At 38.6% G+C, this 25,124-nt stretch overlaps 1 protein-coding gene across 7 annotated transcripts in view; it reads right to left on the bottom strand.

Annotated features, from left to right (window-relative positions):
- szt2 (SZT2 subunit of KICSTOR complex) overlaps nt 1-25,124 on the bottom strand; it is a 139,594-nt gene that overhangs the window by 8,031 nt on the left and 106,439 nt on the right. For 6 of the 7 annotated variants that reach the window (XM_044130336.1, XM_044130331.1, XM_044130335.1 and 3 more), the window contains 8 exons: nt 19,250-19,505; nt 19,080-19,159; nt 18,337-18,459; nt 13,128-13,330; nt 12,865-12,961; nt 12,196-12,276; nt 11,870-11,944; nt 3,701-3,766 (listed from right to left, as the gene is read on the bottom strand). In XM_044130336.1, the coding sequence (XP_043986271.1) occupies nt 3,701-3,766; nt 11,870-11,944; nt 12,196-12,276; nt 12,865-12,961; nt 13,128-13,330; nt 18,337-18,459; nt 19,080-19,159; nt 19,250-19,505 (981 nt within the window). The remainder of the gene's footprint in view (nt 1-3,700; nt 3,767-11,869; nt 11,945-12,195; nt 12,277-12,864; nt 12,962-13,127; nt 13,331-18,336; nt 18,460-19,079; nt 19,160-19,249; nt 19,506-25,124) is intronic. The other variant, XM_044130338.1, reaches the window with a different exon arrangement.

Here is a 25,124-nt window from a genome sequence, read left to right as displayed (position 1 = left end):
GAACCTTTATTCACAAACTCATCTACATTAAAAAGATACATATTCTTGCCTATAATTTGATAGTTAGATGGTGCAATTGCTCCCCTCTCCCCTGCTGTGTCTTAACAACATGGAGGCCCTGAGAACCAGGTCAGTCATTATTCGATCAAGGACAGCCAGATTCATTTATTTTGCTAAACTGCTATTGTTAGCTAAATTTTATTATTGAGCAGGACAGGCATGCTTCTTGATGTACAGATAAAAAAAATTTAATAAATAACTAAATAAAAATTACTGAGGGAAAAAAAAAAAAAAAACTCAACACAGAGCACTTGAGGCATCAATCATAAAAGGGACAGGGGACCAAACCCCCCCTCTCTGCATGTGCCTGTACCTCACAGTCTTGGTTTGTGGTAAAGTTAGATTTTTTTATATTCACACAACCTACTTTGTCTATCTGTTGAGCTTACTGCTGCATTTGTCCGGCAAAGTGAATTTGCAGTACACATATAATGCTAGTAGAGGCAGCTTGCACTGTTAAAGAATATATTTACATTTATTGTAGGTGCTGCTTTCAAAAGTTGTATGTTAATTAAAACTGAGATTTGGAAATGTACGTTTGTTGTGCCATTTGATTCCTTTAAAAGATGTTGTATATTTTCCACAGCTTTTGCCTCTTCATTGTTTTTTTTTCTTGAGATCGTTGATTTGTATTTTAATCGTGCAAATTAACTAAACTATTCAGAAATCCTAGAATTCACACAGTATTTTCTATTTTTATGTATGTACAACATTTCTAAATAAAAAAAGAGCAGGCCTCGTACTAAAATTGGTATTCTGTAGCCTATCGGGGAATCTTTCTGCCATAATTCGAGAGCACACATTTTCAGATTGAAAGCAGCACTTCATGTCTTTCTTCTCCAAACTTGTTAGGCTTCAACTGCAAACTTCTGCTCTCTTTCAAATATTCACTGTGCTTTCTCAAACCTTCTCTACTTGGATCAAGTCTCCACTTGCAAACCTCTCTGCTTGCTTGCAAATAATTTTTTGCTCACGCTTGGAACAGAAAAGTACCGCCGCCTGGCAACCTCTCAGCTAATATAATGCAAGTGTTATTACTGGCTGTTTGTAAGCACAAGTATAAAACGTTTTGAGAACAAAAGACATGAAATCCTGCTTTCAGGCTGAAAATATGTGCTCTTGAATTATGCCAGAAGAGTTGTCATTTAAAAAGTTATTTTAAATGACAACTTTTTAATTGTACATGAGGAATTTTATTTTCATGTACAGCTATTCTTACTTCAGTAAAATTGGCTATTCTATCGACAGATATACACTATATTGCCAAAAGTATTTGTTCACCTATCCAAGTCATCAGAATCAGGTGTTCCAATCCCTTTCATGGCCACAAGTGTATAAAATGAAGCACCTAGGCATGCAGACTATTTTCATAAACAATGGATCAATCTCAGGAATTCCAGCGAGGAACTGTGATAGGATGCCATCTGTGCAACAAATAGAAGTGTTTGGGAACAACAGCAACTCAGCCACAAAGTGGTAGGCCTTGTAAACTGACACTTACACTGACACTTGACCGACTGCATTGTATTAAGTGTAAAGCTTGGTGGAAGGAGGATTATGGTGTAGGGTTGTTTTTCAGGAGCTGGGCTTGGCCCCTTAGTTCAGTGAAAGGAATTCTGAATGCTTCAGGATAACAAGACAAATTGGTCCATAAAGTCTGGTGTGGATGAATTTGACTGGCCTGCAGAGTCCTGACCTCAACCCAATAGAACACCTTTGGGATGAAGTAGAGCGGAGACAGAGAGCCAGGCCTTCCCGTCCAACATCAGTACGTGACCTCACAAACGCACTTCTGGAAGAATGGACAAAAATCTCCATAAACTCTCCTAAACTTTGTGGACCTTCATCCCAGAAGAGTAGAAGATGTTCTAGCTGCAAAGTGTGGACCCACGTCATATTGAACCAAATGGATCAGGGATGGAATGTCACTAAAACTCATATGCGAGTCAAGGGAGGTGAGCAAATACTTTTGGCAACATAGTATTTGTACAATGACTTATACATGTACACAAAATGCTGTCCGGGGCTTTAAATACTCTAAACGTTTTCTAAACTAAATTAGGAGCAACAGGCCATGTCCTGTCAGCTGTGCACAGTGGAAGTATCCTTATTAGGAATCATAATAAAGAGAAGCTGTAATCATTGATGACACAATAGAAGGAAAAGATAGAAAGCAATATGATCAAAACAGAATGAAAACATTAATCATAAATTATAGGCAAGCATAAACAAGGTTACATACCTTCTACCTGTAAACATAGACCTTATAAGAGAGATTGCAGAAATGTCAGACATGTATTTTGATCACAGCATGAAGAAACATAAATATGCCTATAATGTTTATTGCTGAAAAAATGGTTTCAAATGTTATGCAGAGGTGAACCATGAATAAGTCGACAGGGGGTCCATGTATTTGATTTTAAGACTTTGCAGATATTATTTAGGATGATCCCAATAAACTAAATATGTTGAACATATCTAAAGACATTGGGAGTTTTTGATGTCTTTATTTCTAGGCTTGATGGCTTAAGTGGCCTTGATTTGACAGTGTTCAGACAGGACAGCAGGTTGTGATAAAGGGTACGGTCATGGGGCTGGAACTCAAATATGTCTTTTCTATAGCCAAACTCATGAAAATAAATTGATTTTTGGTTCTACCTCTCATCTTTTCATCAATTCATTTGTAGGACTTAATAAAATCATATCAGGTTCCAACCTTATTAAAAGGGGACTATAAAGGGCGTGCTGTGGTGGCCTAGGGGATAGCACGACCCACATTTGGAGGCCTTCAGGCCTCGACGCAGCGGTTGTGGGTTCAATTCCCGGACCCGGCCAACATTTGCTGCATGTCTTCCCCCCCGCTCTCTCCCCCTTTCCTGTCAGCCTACTGTCATATAAGGGACACTAGAGCCCACAAAAGACCCCCTGGTGGGGAGAAAAAATAAATAAAATAAGGGGACTATAAAAAAACGGAATCAACAGTCACTTAAAAGCTTTAAATCAAACATATTACCACATGGAAAAAAAGCATGTAAAGAAGATGTGGAACAGTCCCAAAGGTATGCTCATACGGACAGATCAACAGCAGAATGACCCCGTAAGCCAAAAACTAAAAATAAACAGGTTCTTAGCAGAAAGTAGCTCTGGTCACTTGACCCCAAAGCCTTTGATCAAACTCCAACCTGATAAAGATGTAAGGAAAGTATAAAAAATATATTTTTTCCTTTTTTTTACAGGAATGAGACAGAATTGGAAAGAATGCATAGACAATTAGCTGAAACACCCAACACAGCCAAACCAACAAGCATGGAGGCAGAAGCCTGTCAAAGGTCAAGCAAGAACATGAAATCACAGAGATCTGGCTCACATTTGAATTGAAAAATTTGAGGTTTCAGGACTTTGCTTTTCCTAGTTATTGAAAGTGTTTGTTATGCTTGCTTATTTACAGTCCAAAATCATGGTTACTGTCACTGACAATGGCTGGGCAAAACACTCAAATTAATTAGTTTGTAGATATAAAGAGACAGACAGTAGATGTGCAAAGAAAGAGATCAAGACTGATGGCAGCAAGCAGATTGGCGAACATGGGTGAAGCCTGATTGTAGTGAGACACCCCTTCTTAAGAGTAGCAGGAACATACCGCACAGTCACATATTGGTGAGGCATCTGGAAACGGCTTGCAACGAAGTTTGGTGAGGTGGGTGCCCTGATGGAGAGATGAGATGAGGTGGGATTTGGCACACATAAAGATACAGACAGATGAATGAAGAGGAAGACTGATGAAGTTTCAAAGGCTTGTGAGAACTTGTGAGACGTTTTAATGAATAAGTACAAACTGTATTGGCACAATGGAGGTTGGGTTACTGTTCTCCTGGCAACTGCTGAACCCAAACTTGTTAACTGGATCCATCAATACAGGAAACCCATCTCCCCTGCTCCAGAGCCCCATAGCAGTGTAGTTTACATCACTATCTGAGGCTTTGCTTTACACATGGTAAGGTATGGCTTGGATGCAGGTGCTTGTCTTTGGAAAAGCTTTTCTACGATGCCTGACACATACTGTTCTTGAAGTTAATCTGAAGGCAACATGAACTTTGCAGGTCTGCAGCTGTTGACTGCATGTAAAAGTTGATTTGCCACAACCCATTCACAACGTTGGTTAGAGACAATGTATCAGACAGAAAACTACATCAGAAGAGTGGAAAAGGCAAAAAAAAAAAAAAGCTGAGAAATAAAGAACGACCACAATTTTATTTAGCTAAACAGAGCAGGGCTGACCAAGCCTCCCTGGGGCCCTGAGCAAAATTTGGTTTTGGGGCCCTCTGTTTTTGCTAATAATGTGGATTTCTGCAATCATAGTCAGATGATTAGATCATTTGTATACCTGCTATAAACTCATAGCATCTCTGACTGTGCTGTTTAGCAGGCAGTTAAGATGGGATACATACACATATTCATATTCCTGACATACTTTGATTAAATTCATTTATTTTAGGCATAATTCCAATAGCTAAAAGTTATATTTATACTAGGTAATTCTTTCTCGCCTGACAATGTGGACCAGTACTGGGCTGATTTTGAGCCTTAAAATAATTTTAGCAGTGCTCCTGCAGAGGGTTCCCATAAGACGTTTGTAAAAATGAGGTTTGTTTTGGCCACATCATGCTCAGCAGCAGACAGCACATCACCAACTACAACTTTGAGTAGCTTATGCCAATGTGGTAGTCATGTAGCCTGATGTAAAAACATTTTGTTAAACAATATTGAAGGTTGAGAAGTTTTAATTATCAAATACGCCTTTTTGAAGCCAAATAAATCCCAGAAATAAATAGAGACAATCATGAGAATCAACTCATTTAAAGTTAAAACTCAGTTTCACATAAATACAAAGACGTTAGTATAAAGGTTTGGTTGTTGAACTGGACCATTCAAAGTCACTACCCTTTCAAGCTAGTTTTCTATTAGCAGCTCCACAAATCTTTTGATAAAGTGTCCTGCATAAGCAGTTTCAGGGCTTTGGGCGGGCTCTGAAGCTGATCGATGACTTCATTTTATAGCAGTGGAACTTAAATGCAGACCTCGAGGCTCGGTATCCTGCCCTTTAAATGTCTCTCTGCTTCAGCACACTTGACTCTAGTACTAGATATCGGCTAGTGAGGCAGTTTTGCCATTAAATCCAAGTCTGTTGGATAAGAGACGAATCTAAAAGTTGCAGGACTCTGGTCCTCAAGGACCCTTTTGATTCTATCAAAGGATCAAAGGTTTGCCCTTTTGATCCTTTGATAGTATTTTCCTTTTGAAGTTGTTTTAGACACCCAGTTTTTGTAGTTACTTTTATATTCTCCACACTCAATGACTCATCGACTTGAAGTAAATGTGAAAATTGTAACGCTTGGGTTACGTTTGAAGGAGGAGAGGAGGCGGCAGACTCGTCAGGTCGATCAAAAAAACTCGCAACCACACTGGTACTGGAATTCCACAGTGTTATCTTTAATAAACGCACTTCAACAACCTTGCAAAACCCGGTTGAACGGCTGCTATAGTTTCAAACATAAATAAAATGAGCAGAGTCCAAACAACATGTCCGTCTAGCACGTTTCTCCCTCGCTCTCCACAGAGAAGCTGCGGCGCATACGTGTGACGTCATCAGCTACACTAAAGTATCTTAAAGAGACACCACATATACGGCTGTTACAAAATGAGACGGCTTTATTATTGATTCAAAATATTTAAGGGAGTGACAAACTGCTAAAACATGTCCCATCACACCTCTGGAACTCTCAGTGCAAAGTTGAAAAGTAAATCCCATCCTTCAGATCTGAGAAGATCTTTAACAGGACAAGGTCTGCAAACAGTCCGGCCAGCACTCTGGAGAAACGTCTCTTCAACACTGGTACCAAGGAGAAAGAAACGGCAGGCTGCAGCAGCCACAACAAGCACTTCAACAAGAATCTAGGAGGGAAATCTCAACTTTAAACACCAAGAAGAGGTGTGATGCAACATCTAAACAGGTTCCTCCAAAAGCAGCTCAGGAGCAAGAAAATGCCCCAAAGTTCCTGAGTGATGGGGCACTGAAAGGGATTAAACTGTTTTGTATTCAGAAAACAAAGTACTTTCCCCATCACATGGTGTCTGATATGTCTGAGAAAACACTGAGCATTATGAATGAACATCCAGCAGTTGAAAATATGGTCATTCACACAGGAGCTCTTGATGTTGCCAAGCAGTAGGTTAGATATTTTGATGATTCAGTAATCTCAAAGTCAATGTGTTTTCACGTGGACCACTACTGACAGCTTGGTGTGGAAATTGGAGATATAGCAGATTGTTTAGAATTAATAAATGACTTAGAAAATGATGCATTGCTGTCCCAACTTTGACAATCACAGAATCTTATCACTGCATAGCCATCTCTTCAAAATAAGTCTGGAATAAAACTGTTCACATGAACCATTTCTGCACTGTAAGTCAGAAACAGGGGACCTCTGCCAAAAACAGGACAATGATCAACATTAACCAAGACACTTCATATAGGCCATCACTGCAGAATAATTAAATTCCTGTAATAATTTGTTCACAAGGTCACCTCCACAATTTCAGCAGTTGCCTAGATGTGACAGGTTTACTCTTTTCCCCTGAGACCATCAGACCCATTACAAGTGAATTTCCTGTACTTGTATAACCTTTTATCAAATCCAGAGGATCCCAAAGCTCTTTAGAGTACATTCAGCCATTCACCCATTCACACTCACATTCTCACACCTTGATTACAAGACCAGTGGTCTCATGTATAAAGCATGTGTACGCACAAAAAAATGTGCAGCCTCATATTATACGCACAAGTAAGCATGTATAAAAATTAACTTTGTGTCAAAGTTTGCTCAAATATACAAACACTCTTTCCCTGGTGTGAAAATGTGTGGCAGCCACAACAAACTCCAAAACGTCAGAACTCACCTAAATACACTGAAATCTGACTAGATTCAGTTATTTAGACCAAGAAGCACCAAACCTGATGTTTATTTTATGACTTTAATGTTTTATTGTTTAAACGTAAACTATGAAACTGGACCGCATTTATCCTCCGACAATAAGCTAACACGCACACAAAATAAAAATAAAAGGATGTGAAAACCTCACAAGAATGTAAATAGCACTTTTCCTCAGTTTCTGTCTCATAAGGATGTATCGCATTGGTCTGTACGCCAAAGAGCATGAAATGCATCTATGGGGTCATTTCATTGTGACTGAACAAGGAAACAGGGTTGGATGAGCAGATTAACTCCAAACAGGTTTGATTATTTTAAGGTGATCAAGGTGTGGAGATTCAAGTAGCTGTGCAAAGGTGTGCAGCGTAAATGAGGAGAGCTTTGGCTCTGATGGAGAACATCACCAAGAGAAGGATTCAGAGGGAGCGATTGATCAGAGATCATATTGATCTGCTGGGAAATGTTGATGAGGGTTTATGAGCGTCTAGATTAATCCAGACTGATCATCCTGGAGCTCTGAGCAGAACTTAAAGAAGGAGCCGTGTGGTACTGGTACGGTCCAGCTACAGTCATCCTTCAGTCCAGCCAGGCCTGCTTTGTAAATGCGCCTTATGGACAGAAAGCATCTCTATTCTGTAAATGAACAACTTATCCACATGATTCCACTATTCAGAATAAACGTCCACATTCCTCACTCAAAGACTCTCTGACTCTCTGCCTGTCTTTAAATCCTGGCAGAACGCTCTGCTGTTCAAACAGGCATTTGCATGATCTCTTTATTTCAATTCTTTTTTTATTTGGATTGTTTTTCTTTAAAATGTATTATTTTTATTTTTGTGAGGTGACCTTACGTGTCATGAAAGCACCTTTTAACTCAAATATATAGTTATTATTACTATTAGAAATATTTATACTGCTACAAACCAGGACGTTGCCATGGTTATTGCTTCACCTGGTGACAGACTTCTAGGTATTTATATTAATTATATATTTATGGGTGGTGACAGGGCGGACCAGCAGTTGTGCTCAATTTCCTGCAAATTAGGATTTAGAAAGAAAAGGTGTGTGTGCACGGCTTTATGCATCTGAATTAGTTTGCACGCTGCATTTTCTAAATTTACACCAAGTACACCAAGTTTTAGTGTGAAAACCTCACACTCTTTTATGCATGAGGCCCCTGATCAATGTAACACACCTCTAGAGAAACCTTGGATGACATCGTTCACCACAGATACCTCATCCATCAGAGTGGGGGTAGGTGGCCCCACTCTGATGCTGGGAGTCCAGAATTAATCTCCTCTAAGATTTTTACTTAGATATGCTGACAACAACATAACAGCATTAAGGGAACACACTGATTGCGTAGCACATTTAAACATTTTTTTGTACATAGATGCGGTGAGGTGAAATATTTTACCTGGGAGCAATCTGCTTGAGGACATGAAGACAGACTCAGGGTTAGAGGGAAGGTGCAAGGTGGTAAACCACTGAAGACTCAGACTGAAGACAAACTCACCTGTATCTCCAGTTCAGAGAAGCCTTTGGAGAAAAGTATTTACTCTAAACCACAAATGTTTAATTTTAATTTCTCTCATATAAGATTTACAGATATTTGAATTTACTGATATTTATTGACGCTCTCATTGAACAAACAGTGGAAAAAAAAGCTTTCTAATAATAAAGTCTGTATTTTTTAACATTAATTGGATATTATTGAGAAAACAATAATATCAGCCCTCACCAGTCAACTAGGGATAAGTGTGTAAGTTAAAGGATGCAGGGTTTCCCCCAGAAAACTTGCTGAGTCCGGTGGTCGGGGTGCCGAGGCGGTCCACTGTGTTTTTGAATTACAAGATGTTAAGTATATATATATATATATATATATAATTAAGTTATGAGAAGACATTGCCAGTGAAATGTCATTTAAACCCACAACTGTTGAGACATAAAAACAACAAATAAAAAAGAAAAATACAAATAGAATGAATATCAATTATTTTTACTTCTATTTAATTCAAATTAAATCAGCAGCTCCAGAAGGCCCTGCAGGCCTCCAGGGGCCCCATATGTGCTAATATTCTGACACAAACCACAGAAATACACAAAATACACAAAAAGATTTTAAATTGTTTAACATTTAAACTGAAGATTTTAAGGAGCTGGAGAGTTTACTTGGTAAAAGTTCAAAGAACAATGTTCATAGTTACCATGGCAATCTTTAATCTTTGAATTTGAGCTCTGTTTGTTCACATTTTACAATGCACTGGGGGAAACCCTGGGAAAATTTTTATTGTCATAAGAAATTTTTTGTGATAAATGACACTATAAATGAGCCACCCCTAGTTGACCGTGACACTGCATGGTGGGGGGAGCCACGGACACAGCTCAACCTGTCTGTTGCAAACAGAAGTGATGTCATTGGAGCTTCCATAGGTGGACATGTTAAAGTGAGTCCACTGTGAAACACGGAGCAAAGTTAGAAAAAGAGCAGCTTCTGTCATTTTAAACACAGAGACTTGCTAAAAGGGTTCAATTTTCTTCAGCATTAGTTTGTGTGTGTGCACACACAGTGGAGGGCACAGCTGTTTGACAGAAGAAGAAAGGGGCTCACAAAAAGGATGTATTGGATTGTTCTAAAATTAGAACACTTTTTGGCACTGGACAAGTCACATGATCAACAGCCGAATGTTACTACTGGAGAAAACCTTTAAGGAAATGACAGGAAGCAGAAGGATCTGTGTATTTTCAGGCAGTTTGTTTTTTCTGTTTGAAATGTGAAATGTTTATTAGACCAAAATCAGAAATTGGATAACCGGTCGTTATCCAATTTCTGACTATGATTTATTATGATTTTGTGCAATAAACGAACATGGAAAAAAGGGATAACAAGCGCTCAATTTCTATTATCATGATTTCATTTTTGACAAGCAGTCTGACCCAGAAGTTCTGTCTGGTCACCGTATCACATAGAGACATTACGCTCTGCAGACAGACAATTTTGTTCGTTTCACGCTGTAGTATTTTCTGCCAATCACAAGTCAGTTTCAGTAAAGCTTCTGTGAGAAACAAATAGTACTGGAGAAAAATGGTTGGCCCGAGTCTTTAGTTTAGTTTTTTTTGTGTGTGTGTGAAATATACACTTTCCTTCAATTGGCTTCTTGTGAACATACCCTAACCTTCACTGTCTCCTCATCTTTTATATACTTAAATTAGAGGAATATTTTTTCATCATTCCCCAAACATGGGCTGAATATCTGCTTGTATGTTATTGCAATAAAAAAATTTTTTTGAAAATATTTTGTGTCTGATTATTTTGTAAGATTTGAGTTTAATGCTCTGACTACATATAGGTTGATACAAATTAAATATGAATAAATATCTTAATGTTTCTTGCTTATAAATCCAGAGCTAAGAAATAATGGAAAGAATCAACTCAAAAGTTGCTCATTATGTTTAGTCAGTTGAGTCTAATAAGTTACAAGTAAAAAGTCACATGAAGGTTACAAAGGTTTTCATTTCGTATTGGACAGTCATACTTCACTTATAAAAATGTGAAAAAATATTATGAGGTGGTAAACTACAGAAGAGGATAACGGGTCCATAACATTTTTCTAACACCAACTGTTGTGCAAGATAATTTTTTTCAGATTCTGAAAAATCCAAATTCTGACATTAAAGTCAGAATGACATGCAGAATGTTCTAGGTTTTAAACCAGAGCAGGTTAAAAACTATCAAGATTGCAAAAAATTGGGTGGACTAGCCTTTTAGCTACTTACTGAATCAGAAGCTACATTCAGATGCCAACTTTAGCTTTGTATACAAAACAAAGTCAGAGTGTATGGCTTTCTGTGTGATCATGATCAATTAATTGCATGCAGCTATGGACGAGTGTACAAAAATGGGTCTCCATATGATGTGCGGGGCAGAGGGAACTTCCAGGTCCGACCACTTGTTAAAAATGAAATGAAAATGAAAATTGAGTGCTCATTATCTGTTTTTTCCATTTTTATTTTGTGCACTAATGAAAAATGAGATAACGACTCGTTATCTCATTTTTGATTTTGGTTTAATAAATGAAAAATGAAAAAACAAGTCTCTTTTTGTTTTTTTCATTTTCCATTTCAAACAAAAAAAATGAACTGCCTAAAAATACACGAACCTGGAAGGAGGATTGATGGTGTGTCTGGGGTTTTTTTTGGACAGCTGGCTCCACCAGAATTCTGACAGCAGCGCACAGTTCATGAAAAGTTGTTTGTAATTCAAACATGTTTAATCTCAGTTCTTAAGTAAAACCGCAGCCGTGACGCACGCTCGCCTGGGGGTCTGCCTGGTTGATCCTGCCAGTAGCATATGCTTGTCTCAAAGATTAAGCCATGCAGCTCTAAGTACACACGGGTGGTACAGGGGAACTGCGAGTGGCTCATTAAATCAGTTATGATTTGCGGCATTACCCCAAATTGCCGCACGCATAGTCGCTCTCAAATATAAGAGACTTGTTGCTTCAAAGTGGGAACAAAACGCTGATGAATGATAGATAAGCGCTAGCACCATGGTTGAATTATGAATATATCTTATGCAACTGTTTACAACCATCACTGTCACAATTTTTTATGATTCATTGTGTAAACAACAAGTAATTAAAAATGATTTTTATTTCATTTCCTATTTAATGAAAGCACTGTAATTGCAAAGCTGTTATTTTTTTTTGACATTAGCAGAATATAAGCAAATATTTGAGCACATCTGTAATGAGAACTCAGGTACAGTAAAACAGAATGGGAATGATGGTTTCTGCTATGTGCCGAGCAGTGATATTTACCTGGGAGTTGACTGTTTGGCCCATGGGGATGCGGGAACACTCCAGTGCATACTGCTTTACACAAAAGTAACACCCCTGGTAGAATAACAGTATAGCACAAGTTGTGATTAGCAAAATGCTTGAGTCCCAGTCCAGGGAGAACATTCAGGTGGATACTCAACTCATCTAGAAGTCTGCGACATAAAAAATGCTTAAAGATTAGAGTTAAATTGATTATGCAACGCTTTACTGTTTTGCAAATTTTAGCTTTGCGAGACAATATTCCTATTCCAATGTACTGAATTATTAATTTATTAAACAAAAAGGACTGATAATCAATGTCTCACCTGAAAAGCCAGTTCCATCAACACGATCCCGCCTGGCAGCGCCCTCTGGAGGTGATACGAAGTCGTGCCAGATCCTGAGGTCTGCAAATTAGATTCAGGAAACAGCCTTACATTCTCTACTGGAATATATTTCCATGATAAGCATGTGCTTAATTCAGAATGGTTGACTTTTTAAATACCCAGCTGTTAATTGATGGAGCAATACATCAATGACCTGTCTCTTAAATTATCCTTAAAATATTTAAGATCCAGGGTTTCTCCTTGCTAGTCACCAGCAGGCAATGCAGATGAAGTGTCTTGTTCAAAAACACAACTAAGGAGGCGGCCGATTGAGGGATGAACTCTTATAACCGTTGCCATCATCGTGCAAGAAGTTGTGGGTTCAATTCCATGTGCTCCTGGAAAAGCTATTTAAAGGCCTTGTCTCTCCACAATGAACCTTTTCAATATTCTGAGTATGTGATTTTGTGGCATAATTTCCCATATATCGAGAGGAAAAACATTTTTATCTCACCACAAGAAGAGATAGTATATTTTTGAGGAACTTCAAAAACATTGACAATTGTTAGTGAGATTGCAGCAGCACACAGGAATAAACCTTAATTTCTAAGTTTGTTTCCGGTGTATGTGTTTACAAACAAGTTTTGCATTTGCCAATTGAATATTAACCTTAGGGTTGTCTTCACTCTTCTGCTTCACATAAGAAAAGGACATCCTTCCTTCCAATGACATGGAGCTCACCATGGCAGCACGTGCTCTGGCAATACTTTCAGAGAGATGAGAGATTAGTGAGTAGAGCACAAAGCTTGGAAACCTGCGTTTAGATTGAAAGTGCCACTTCAACATTTTTAACCAATAAAATTAGTTGGTCAAAGGTTGCCAGAATCCATCAAAAGGGGAATCTCGAAGAAACTATTCTTGCAATCACACACCTGCGAGCAGGGGATGGAGGCCGGACCTGGACTAGAATGAAGCCCATGCTCTGCAGGTACTGGATGTACTGCTGAAGGAAGTTGTTAGAAATCTCAAGCAGCCAAGGCTCCTCTTTAATTCGGCTTGGAAGCATGTCGGCAGAATCAGTGCTGTAGCTTCGGTCTCGACCTGACGATGTGGAGTCACTGGAGCGATGCCTTTTCTGGAAATATGTTGATAAAATAAATGAGTTCCACATACTTTAGTAAAAAAAATAATAGCCATTATTGTTGCCAATGTAATAGAAGTTTTCATTTTTAGCCTTATTTTATCTTTGATGGCACTGATGATACTTTTTACCATTTATTTGCTGATTATATCTGCTGTGTTTGGTCATTTCTGCAACATGTGTTTTTCCATTAAAGAAGTTTCCAGATAATGTTTAGATGTTTCCGCAGCTGTGATAATATAAGAGACCTGAAGTCGTCTTGGGTAAAGTGCTTGATCTGGCAATTGTCTTTGAAATTTTCATAACACAGATCTTCTGAACACAAAAGAAATGTTTTATTATGTGAAGTAAATCTTAAAGTTTCAAGTGCCAGAACTATGGTGAGAAAATGGTGTGTATGTAATACTAGACTTGTAATTACTGTAAGGCTGTTTGTGTGTAACACTGGATAGTTGTATGTCTGAAACACGATTTGTAAACTGGAAAAAACACGTTGTACATAACTTTGGAAACTTGGAAATAAGTGGTCAAATGCACACACAAATGTAAAGAATGTACGAATATTTATCCTGGTGCCAGAAAAATATGAGGAGGACAGAGTATAAAACATCATTTGAAATGATTTAAAACTACTAGGTGAATTGTGCAAGTTTAACTTCTACTTATTTATGAAGGAAGACCACTGGGATGCTCTGCTTTGCCTCTTGGTTTGACTGCCCATCTTTCCCAGCCAACGAACCAATCGACCACTTAGTGGTCGTTCTTAAAACCACGTAATGGGAGAGGCATATAGGGGAATTTTTCTGCAATAATTGGAGAGAGGGTTTCCCCTGATATATTCATTTATCCAAACATTGGTGATACTGACTTTGCACATAGACTATTGAGTGTTTAGATTCTCATTTTCTAATTTTAGGGAGTGACTTAAATTGTGTCATTGATCCAGAGTTAGACCGATCTAATCCCCGTAAATTAACTAAATCTTTAATGGCTCAAGCATTCTCTGATTTCGTGATGCAGAGTGGTCTTATTGACCCGTGGAGAAACTGAAACCCAACCAGTAAAAAATTTTTTTCTAAAGTTCATCATTCCCTGTTGCTAGGAGATCTATTCTGACACAAAGTGCAGCCGTTCTGAATGAAGGCTTTACTGCAGCTGTTCACACGGTACTGCATACTGGAGCAGAATCTTTTAGCGATTCGCAGTACCAGACCGCACCAGCTTACGCTAAACTCTGGCCCTATCTCATGAGACAAATAAGTTACTACACCTCTTTCTAATAAAAGATACAACTGAAGGCTAACTGAATTGGCAGTCACTGCTAAATGTGATCAAAGATATCCCTTAAATCCCTTACCAGAATTACCTGAAGAGCGTACGGGTGTTCAATCAGAAATTGGTTTAATTTCTACTAGAGAAACTGAGCGCTTACTTTTATATAGTCGAGGTTCATATTATTAATATGGCAACTGCCTTGCGGAAGTAATAAAATCAATAAAAGTGATGCAGTTAATTAAAGCCCCTGGCCCTAATGGGATTCCCATTGAATTTTATTAAAGGTTTATAGAAAAAATTGTGCCACTATTATTGGCTATGTCTACTGAATCATTAGAAAACAAAACTTTGGTGTCAAAATTTAAAATGTATGGGATAAAGATTTGGAAATCCAGCTTTGCAAGGAGCTCTGGAATGACACCATTGACAAAATTTGATCTTCTTAGTCTGATTCAAAGTTGTATGTAGGGTTCATTTCTCAAAATCTAGGCTTTCTGACATTTACCCGAGGGCTGTGGATGTATGTGATAAATGCAAAGGCTCTCCATGTATTAAATTATATAATTTTTTTATCTAGGTACTTCTCAATTATTTCTTCTGTTCTCAAAGTAAATTTGCAACCTTGATATTACAAAGAATGTGTGTTCTGGGGTTTTTACCAGCATCTTTCATCAGTTCCTCACCCAGTGCTCTGTTCCACCATGCTTAAAGCCCTTCACCATTGTCCCACATGGCAAAAAGTAACAACTTTCGCAGCCGCAAAGACTACCGACCAGTGGAACTAATCTGCATCATCAGGACCTGCTTTGAGACATCAGCCAGGAAGGTAAAATTCCTGATTCGGAGTCGCATCATTTCATGCCTTCCATCCACACTCAAGCCCCCAGCTTGCCTACAGAACCAACAGGATGCCAGTGCTACTGCTGTGCACACCATGTTGACATGGAATAGTGAGGCTCCTCTTCCTGGACTTCAGCTTCAGCACCATTCCAAGCGGATTGGAGACCAAGCTTGGGGACCCGGATCTCCCACCAAAAACTTCTGCTGCTGGATCATGGACTTCCTGAGACACTGCTCCCAGAGGGTTGTAGTAGGATCCCACCTGTCCTCAGCACTGAGGACCAGCACTGGCTATCCACAAGGCTATGTGCCAAGATACCTACTGTATTCCCTCTACACACCAATGTACCTCCACCCACCCAAAGAATACCATCATAAATTTGACGATGATACCAGAGTAATGTGCTTCATCTCCAGAGGATATGAAACCACATCCAAGTGGAGATGACTCTGTCTGGTTCACCACGACAACCTCCGTTTGAACACCTCCAAGAGAAAGGAACTGACTGCCGACTTTATGAGATGAAAACCAGACATTCGACCTGTTTTTATAAATGGGAACAGGTGGAGATAGAGCCAAATTTCAGGTTTCTGGGCATCTTCATCAGTGAAGATCAAACTTGGAATGGTAACTCCACTTCAGTCCTGAAGAGGGCAGAGCTGAGACTGAACCTCTTTTGGATTCTCAAGAAGAATAACCTGAACTCTTGGTGTCCTTTTAGCCCTGCTCTGTGGAGTTGCTGTTGAGCAATATGGTTGCAGTCCAACAGCTGCACTGTGGCAAGAGGAAGCAGATCCAGAGGGATATAGACACCATCCAGAGACTGATTGGGTGCCCTCTTCCATCTCTGGAAGAGATCTATAGGACTCGCTGCCTCTGCAGCATCATAAGCATTATCAGGGACCCCTTTCACCCTGGTCTCCACCTCTTCAAATTCTTACTCTTATTTAGGCATTTCAGGGCAATAAAGACAAGAACAAACAGACTAAAAAAACGTTTTGCGCAAGAGCCATTGTTACTCTGAACAGTTCAAATGATATATTTTCATTACATATTTTTAAAATATTTATTAAAATATACTTGTTTATTTATTTGCTTTTGAGAGTTGCTATTTTTAAATTTTGTTGCACTTTCTTGTACATTGATGATTTAAGGAATTCCAGTTATTCTAGCTGTAATTCTAATTCTATTTTTCCTTATACTTGTTTACATTTAAGGCCCTGTTTACACAACAACAATTTCTGGGACAAATGGAAGAGTTTTGTTGTGTTTGTACTGTACATTTACATGAAAATAGCTAATGTTTTCTCTGATGACAGCACAGTTTGAGAAAAAGTTCTAGAGTGCAACGGTTCTAAAACGTATTGGTGTCCATTGTCTTGTAAACAGAGTAAATGGATCTTTTCTGTCAGGGAATCCCTAGCTCATGCATAGTATGACACAAAACATAACTGCTTCCTATAATCCACAGAAGAAGAAACCACAGACAATGCCGGTGTCAAATAGTGGCGTTGTGAGGGCATTACACCTTGTCAATGTGTACCGTTACTGTAAACAAAGATTGTAATTAGAATGTTTTCATGTGAATGTGTTAATAGAAATGGGGAAAAAAAAAAAAAAAAATTTTTGTTGGATCATCATCATGTAAACAGGACCTAACTTGTGAAGCAATTTGTGCAATTTGAGCCTATTCTATAAAGGCTGAATCCACACTGCAGCCTGAAGTGACCCAACTCCAACTTTTTTGACGTAATGCGACCTGTATCTGATCTTTTCATGACAGTCAGAACAACACAGGTCAAATTCTTTTCTAATGCGACCCAGGCCACTTGGACATCCGATACGTATCCGATTCAAATGTGACCTAACGTCCAGATTGCATCCATCCGACTTACGTTACTGATACTCAACAAATGTCACTATTCTGTGTCTTGATACACCCAAGTGGGACGATAAACCACCATAGTGTTTTAAGGATTATTGGAATATTAAGGTTTGAGTTGTATATGTGCTGGCTCCGGTCGGACGACAACTTTTAAATCATAAGCTGTGCTCCACCATTAACATCCACACCTACTTCTTTTTTATGGCAGTTGGGAAAACACTGAGAACACTCTCTATGTGTGACATCATTGTGCCCTCTACTGCGGGACATGTTCAGGTTGTTGTAGTTCAAACTATGTTTGGAAGTGCGAACCAACACAGCAAAAAAATCAGATTTGACAAAAGAATCGGATTTAGTAGGAGATTAGGAAAGAGGCCAGATGTCATTACTTGATTTTTAAATTTTAAGTTTGCCATGGAAAGATTACAATAAGGTCATATCTGTTAGTCATGTTATATGAAATGCTTATGAACTCTCACCAAAAGAATTATTTGGGTTACATGTAGAAGGTTGGAAGTTGTTTTCTGCAGCTGCATCAGAACCAGACTGTCTCTCCACTTGTTGTTAATTCTTTATCCTTGGTATAAAACTCATGTGTTTCTCTGCCTGGGGAGCTTTTGCATCCAGACTTGCTTCATTACTGATTGTCCTACAAGCTTTCTATATTGTGCACAATATATGAATAAACCTGATTGAGTAGTTTCACCTGAACAGTGCTTGGGAATAGTATTGTTTTCCACGACAAGTTTAAAACAGGTTTTTTTGAATTTTTTTTCAGTAGTGCAAACTGATGTAAAACAAGAAAGATTTAGTCTCATTTATGTCAGTTAGAAAAATGGTGATGTTTCTTAAATAAACAGTGCATGAAATACATTGTTTAAACAATAACTTGAAGCGTTGTTTTTTGGCAAAAGATGTGATTTTTGTTTTGACCAGATGGTTTCCTGAACAATACAGGTGGGAGTAATGTTTTAGACAATCTTTAGATAGAATACATGCCTTTACAATAGTCTGAGTTGGTTCCTCTTGAATTTGCTTACGGAAGCCCGGGTCAAAGAGAAGTGGGGTGGCACAGTAGTGGACAAGCCTTGATGACTGCTTCAGAGTCTCCAAATCTGTTCCCTGTAGGGACAATTATGGCAGCAAAATATTATTGGAAGATTTGAAAAGAATGCGATCCATTGCAATTTCTTCAACTTCAAAGATAAAAACTAGTTTAACAAGGTTCACTGATGTAATTTATAAAAGACAGAACAAGAACATATACAGTTATATGCCTGATGGTCATGCTGTAGTCAATACCTTTGAGAATGTGACTAAATGTATGTGATACAGTTTTAGCACAACTTCTGGCAGTAGAGGAAATGTCTACTGTAAATCACTGAGCCAAGTCAGACTGCAGACGTCTTTAGAATATGCCTATCTTTGTACCAAACAGTTAGAAATCAGGATCATTTTAGAAGTTATCTCTTCAGGTGTTACAGTGTCTGCTTTTATAAGGAAAGTAAAACTTTATTCACTGTAATAAAGTAAGGAAAAGGACTGCCAGGTGCTTCCTTTTTGGGCAGTTCGGAAAAGCAGGGAGAAAAATCCTGGCTACTTAAACACTACAGCCAACACTTCTGTCTCAGATGGGCCACAAACATGATCAGAACAGCTATACATTTCTGAACTAGGTTATAACCAAATTAAAATGAATTATGTTTTGACAAATGGTTCCTGAACACAATCGGGATACTTACAGATATGGGCATGTTAGATTGTGCTGATCTCTGCTGCCAAGTGACAAACAAGTTTTCAATCTTCATCTGCTTCTCCATTTCTGCCCGGGAATACACAAAAATATGACCCGATTCAAAGCTGAATAGCACTAAGGGCCCCAAGATATTCTGATAGATAGAGCTGAGATTACCTCTGCGCTCTGCGGTCTTCATCTCCAAGAGCTGGTTACTATGTCGAACCACTACATCTCCTTCTGTCAAGGGCCGGATAGTGCAGACATCCCTCAGAGCCTCATCGAAGGGAAGTAGCTCAGAGGGGAAATGGAGTGGAGCAAGACTTCGGCCTGGACCTCCTAGCCTCCCCTGCTCCTTGCTGGGTAAAGGGGCAACTGCACTACGCAGCAAGGCATCAGGCTCCATTGAAGGGCTAAGGAATGGGTTAGGATCCTGGAAGACATTGTTTGACCATAAGACTAATCTGAACTAAGCGATCAAAATTTCTGTGCTCTATAAAACTTTGAAGCCTCCCAGAAACATTTGTGAAATAATAAAGACAGAGCTAAAGAAACCTGCTCAAAATTTACCTACAAATGGTGACGTGTCCTCAAAATATGTCTATGGAGTAGACGTGTTTTGAGGAAGCTCTGACTCAACTTCATTATTATTTCACCCTAAAAAATCTTTTTATGCATTTAAAGCTGGGAGTACTGCACTGCTTGATGTCTTAAGTTTACCTCAGCACAGATCGTGTGCGCCTCCTTTCACTCAGACTGGACACAGGCTGACCTGTATGGATATTTACATCAACGCCCTGTGAGGAATTATGTTTCTTTCCAGAGATTTTCATCAAGGTAAGAGATTAAAATCCACATTAGCGTTAGCTCTGATTGCGCAGCTCTACGTGAATCGCAGAAATAATTTGTAGTCACACTTTCAGAGGTGCATTGAGGGAGTGGTAAGAATGATTTATATTTGTGGACAAAGAATTTTGTGAGGCTTTTCCATCTCAACATGCTGCCCAGTGCCCGGCTGTGTCTGCGCTGATAAAGTTTATGTCAGTGTTCCCGGTTGGTCAGAGTGTTAGTGGTTAAAGAACCAGCGCTAATCACTCATCATGCAGCTTTCAGCCTGGTGAGGAGCTTTCACACTCGCCTTGCTGGTCTTATATTATTTTATTAGTAATAGTATTATTGTTTTTCTGGTTACACAAAGCATCAAACCATATCAAATGCTTTGTCCACTTAGTCAGCCAGAGTTAATGCGCACAGAGATCTGAGAAACTCATCTCACAAACTGGACCAACCAAAACAGTTTCTGTGTCCCCTTATTAAAACCTCAACAGACATGAAATGGAAGAGCTACTGTTGCTACGTTAGCAGTATTGAACTTAATCTCCTGTTTGTTGTGCATCTCTGTGCAGTGCAGCAGATTTAAACTCATCATGCAGGGCCAGTCCAAGGTTGTATGAGGCCTTGAGCAGAATTTGACTAAGGGGCCCCTCTTGCTGCTAAAAACTTCAGCACCTCTAACAGCTTTAAAGAAATGGGAGAGAGGAAGTAGATTAATTGATGAACCTAAAAAGCAATCAGTTATAATTAAAGTTTAGTCATTTGTATTTGTGAACAAACAGAAGTCAAACTCAAAGATTAAACTCATACCATCAGATTGTAGCTATGGTAACAAAACAATCTAACTATGAATATTGTTCTTTGGACTTTAACAAAGTAAACTTTCCAACTCCTTTAAATCTTACATTTAAATGTTAAACTATTTAAAACCTTTTAATTTATCTATGATGAAACCATGAAATCAAACTTAGCAGCATTGATCATCTCAATAAACAAATGTTACATTTATGTATCTGTGGTCTGTTAAAATATTAGCATTTATGGGCCCCTGAAGCCCCGGGGGGCCCGATGGAGCTGCTGACTTAATTTGGATTAAACAGAAGTGCAAATAATTGATTTTTATTTTAATTGAATTTTTTGATTTGTTGTTTTTAAGACTAGTTGTGGGTTTAGATAGCATTTCACTGGAGATGTTTTCTGTAACATAATTAACCAGGAATATTTTTACATTTCCTGTCTATTTAATATTTTTTAATACAAAAACACAGTGAACCGCCTCAACGACCCAACCACCGGGGTAGCAAGTTTTCTGGGGGAAACCCTGAAGACCTTTTTAATGTAGTGCTATTAGCCTGGCAACTTAAACAATCACAGGCCTCTAGAGCCATACATTGCATTAAGCTTGCAGACGGGACTTTACTCACCGATCTGGATCAAATCAATGACTGCTTAGCAGATGTCTATGCTAATGTTTGTCAGTCACAGGGAAAATTGGACATTGAAAATATGAAACAATTTTTTAAAATTTAATTCTGCTGAGTCTACAATCAGATTGAAGCACTGGAAGCCAGCATAACTTTACAGGAAATGGAATCTGTTATCTCTACCCTTCCCAACAACAAAGTACCTGGTCATGACGTCTTCAGTGTTGAGTTCTTCAAAGTATTCAGTCGCAAATTATCACTTCTACTTTTGTATATGTTAAACCACTCTCAGCAAGCGTCAAGACTGCCTCTCACTTTATACAGAGCCGATATATCGTTCATTCCTAAACCTGGCCAAAGTCCAGAAGTTATCCCCCAATGTCAATGTTGCCTCAAGAAACTAAAATCCTTGGAAAAATTTTAGACAATAGACTCAAAACATACATAGGTTTAATCATCCACCCAGATCAGACTGGCTTTATGCTAGTTAGGCCTATGTTTTTTTAATCTGCATGTCTTATCAATATTTCAATTCTATCTTTTCAATATTCAAATTATTCAGATGTGCATTTAATCAAATAGAATGACCTTATATCATGTATGTGCTCAAAAAATTTGGTTTTGGACGCCTCTTTACAAAATGGATATAAAATAATTTATTCGACTGTTTCTGTTATTACTAGACCTGTCGCGATAACAAATTTTGCTGAGCGATTAATTGTCTCAAAAATTATAAATGATAAACGATAATATTGTTTGAAGACCTTATTACACTAATGTAAGGGAAATGACATAATAATGCATGCAACTTCCTGCCAAAGATAGATACACTTTATTTTCAAAAGAACATTTAACACTGGAACTGATAAACAAAATAAACAAAACAACCAACAATAAAATGGATTCTCAGTCTCCATTAACAAAAATGTACTTGAATAAAAACATCAAAGTGTAAATAAATACTGCATTCAACCAAAAGAGTTCAGATTATAAAGTCTGTAAACTATATTGCCCTTCAGTAATCATTAGATTTAAATAGAGAAGATGGAACATCGACTACCTGATGCAATAGTTCACACTTACATTTTCCCCTTAAGACAATCTTGGAACATTGGTCGTTCAAAGATTGTCGTTTGTGATCATCCTGTAGTGTGTGGTGTGTTACGGTAGATCGTTGTGGCGCTCTGATCTAAATCGGGTTTTCCCCACTGGGAGCTTAACGCAGCCTGTTGAAAGTGACAGGTAGCCAATCAGAAAGCCGGATTCTCCTCCATCCTTTCTGAGGGGAAATTACAGAGGGGAATCTCAAACAGTTGACAAGATACAACCCGAAGTCCAGCGGACATTGGAGATGATATGTGGAAACAACATTAATGTTTATAAAACATTTAATGTAAAGAATATAGAAATGATGAGGGGAAGAGTTGGAGCCAAATTGCTTCCAGTTGATGAACCCGGTAACTTTTCAGCTGTTCTTCATTAACATGACATAAATAGATTCTAATGATTTTCATTCAGTCAGGACGTTACACTGACACTAGAGCCACATGCACTGCAGGTAGATTGTAGTAAAGCATTGATTAATGTCTGGTTTTAAAATTAGTTAACTGAACTTGTAGCCATAATGTTGTGCCCACTGTTGGACACCACACTGCACGATGGAACCCAATGGAACCATTATACCTAGGATTTCTGTTGGCTAATGTGTGTGATCTCTCAGGTTTGAAAATGGGCCGACAATCGGCCGACAGCTCTAAGATGATGTAGTGTGAACTGGACATTACACTGAGGAAATGAGGAAGGGAGGGTCAGCAGCAGAGTTGAGCCTTTTTTCATTCAGTGTCATCAACAGAAAGAGAAAAAGGCCGGAAGAGACGATAATTAAAATGATGTCGATAGTTTTAATTTATCATACGATTAATTGATTTATTGTTTATCGCCACAGGCCTAGTCATTACTAATCAGAAAATCTCCTATACCTTTGCTATTACCCTAACCCTATCCCTCTCCTCATTTCTCTTGTCAGTCATTATTGAACCTCTGGCTGCCAGGATTAGGCAAAACCCCCTAATATTTCCTATCGAGATCTTGAGTTGTAAGCATCATATTTCCTTCTATGCTGATGATATACTTCTATATGTCTCTAACCCACAGGCATCAATGTCTCCTCTTTTGGCAACGATCAATAATTTTGGCAGCTTCTCAGGTTTCTCTATTAATTGGGACAAGAGTGAACTTATACCCCTTATGGCAGGGGCTGATCTGGCTGATATTTGAGGTCCACATCATTTAAGATAGCTTATGATTCCTTCACACATTTGGGCATGTTGGTAACAAAAAAACCAGAACATCTCCTACGACTGAACTAGCAGAGCAAAATTCTTCAACTTAAGCAGAATATTGATTTCTGGAGGAAATCTCTCACTATCCATGGCTGGTAGGATCAACGCCATTATAATGGTGATATTACCACGATTACTTCATTGTATCCTACTTTAGACAATTAGATTCTATTATTATTCCCTTTATTTGGAGCTATAAAAGTGTCAGTATCTCCAAAAAACACTTGTGTAAACCGGTGATGGAGGGTGGGTTCTCCCTACCAGATTTCAAACAACATTACTGAGCTTCCCATTTATCCATCCTGGCATGGTGGAAGAGTGGTCCAGTCTCATCTGATGGGTCCTATCCTGCCTGGTTATATTTGGAACCTCTGCATTGTTGTAATACGCCCAAGATGCCCTAATTAACAGTTCCAGTAAAGTCAGTAAATCACTTTATACTAATAGTTTTGTCATTGGCAGCACTATCAGAATCTGGAAGCAGATACAAAAATTCATAAAAGCTCCGGAGGTTTATTTTGATACTTCTGTTTGTGAAAACCAGTCCTTTGCACCAGGTCTCAGTGACGCTGTCTTCCAGAGGGCATCGGTGTGATAGGTGACTTACATTCTGTTGGAACTTTTGCATCTTTTGCACAGTTATGTTCTGAGTACAATCTTCCCCCATTAAGTTTTTTTACGTTATCTGCAGGTCTGGGACTTTGATAGGAAAAATGTATCAGATTTTGAAGCTTTAACCAATCATGAAACCCTGGAGGCAATAAATAAATTTGATCCTGTCAATCAGGGGGCAGTGTCATACTTTTATAAGATCTTCAGTGTTATGCCTGTAGACACAACCAGAACAAAGACGGCATGAGAGGATGAATTAGAGTAGCAGCTACCTGATGAACTGTTCAGTTAATGCCAGACACAATCTCATCCAGTTCGAAACATTACATTGACTCCACGACTCCAGGGAGAAACTCAGCACTTTCTTTGCAAGTGTGTCTCCAATTTGCAATCGTTGTCCGGCTGCTATTGATAACTGACTCACTCCTTCTGGTCATGTCTTCAGCTTCACTCATTTTGAAAGAAAATCTTTCCCTTTTTCTCAACAGCTTTTGGAAAACAATGGGACCCAGAACCAATTATTATCATTATCAGGGCCCCCAGTGCTTTGCAATCAGCCACTAAAAATCAGAAAATGGCTGTTTTGTTTGGTCTGGTGATTGATAAAAGGTCAATTTTCAGATTTTGGAAGAAGGACTCTGTGCCCACATTTAATCCATGGATGGGGGAACTAGCAAATACTCTACATCTGGAAAAACTGAGGTATTACAATGAAGATAGAGTCGATGTGTTTGAGAAGATACGGGACCCTGTGCTACAATTTCTTCAATGAAAGACTGCAAAGGTAGTCTGTGTAACTTTTTTGTTCACTTGTGGAAAGATTTGGATCAATTTGTGGTG

Source organism: Gambusia affinis, linkage group LG10 (assembly GCF_019740435.1).
Source record: "Gambusia affinis linkage group LG10, SWU_Gaff_1.0, whole genome shotgun sequence".
Taxonomy (NCBI): domain Eukaryota; kingdom Metazoa; phylum Chordata; class Actinopteri; order Cyprinodontiformes; family Poeciliidae; genus Gambusia; species Gambusia affinis.
The sequence above is the reverse complement of the archived record's forward strand: the minus strand, read 5'-3'. Positions and strand labels throughout refer to the sequence as shown.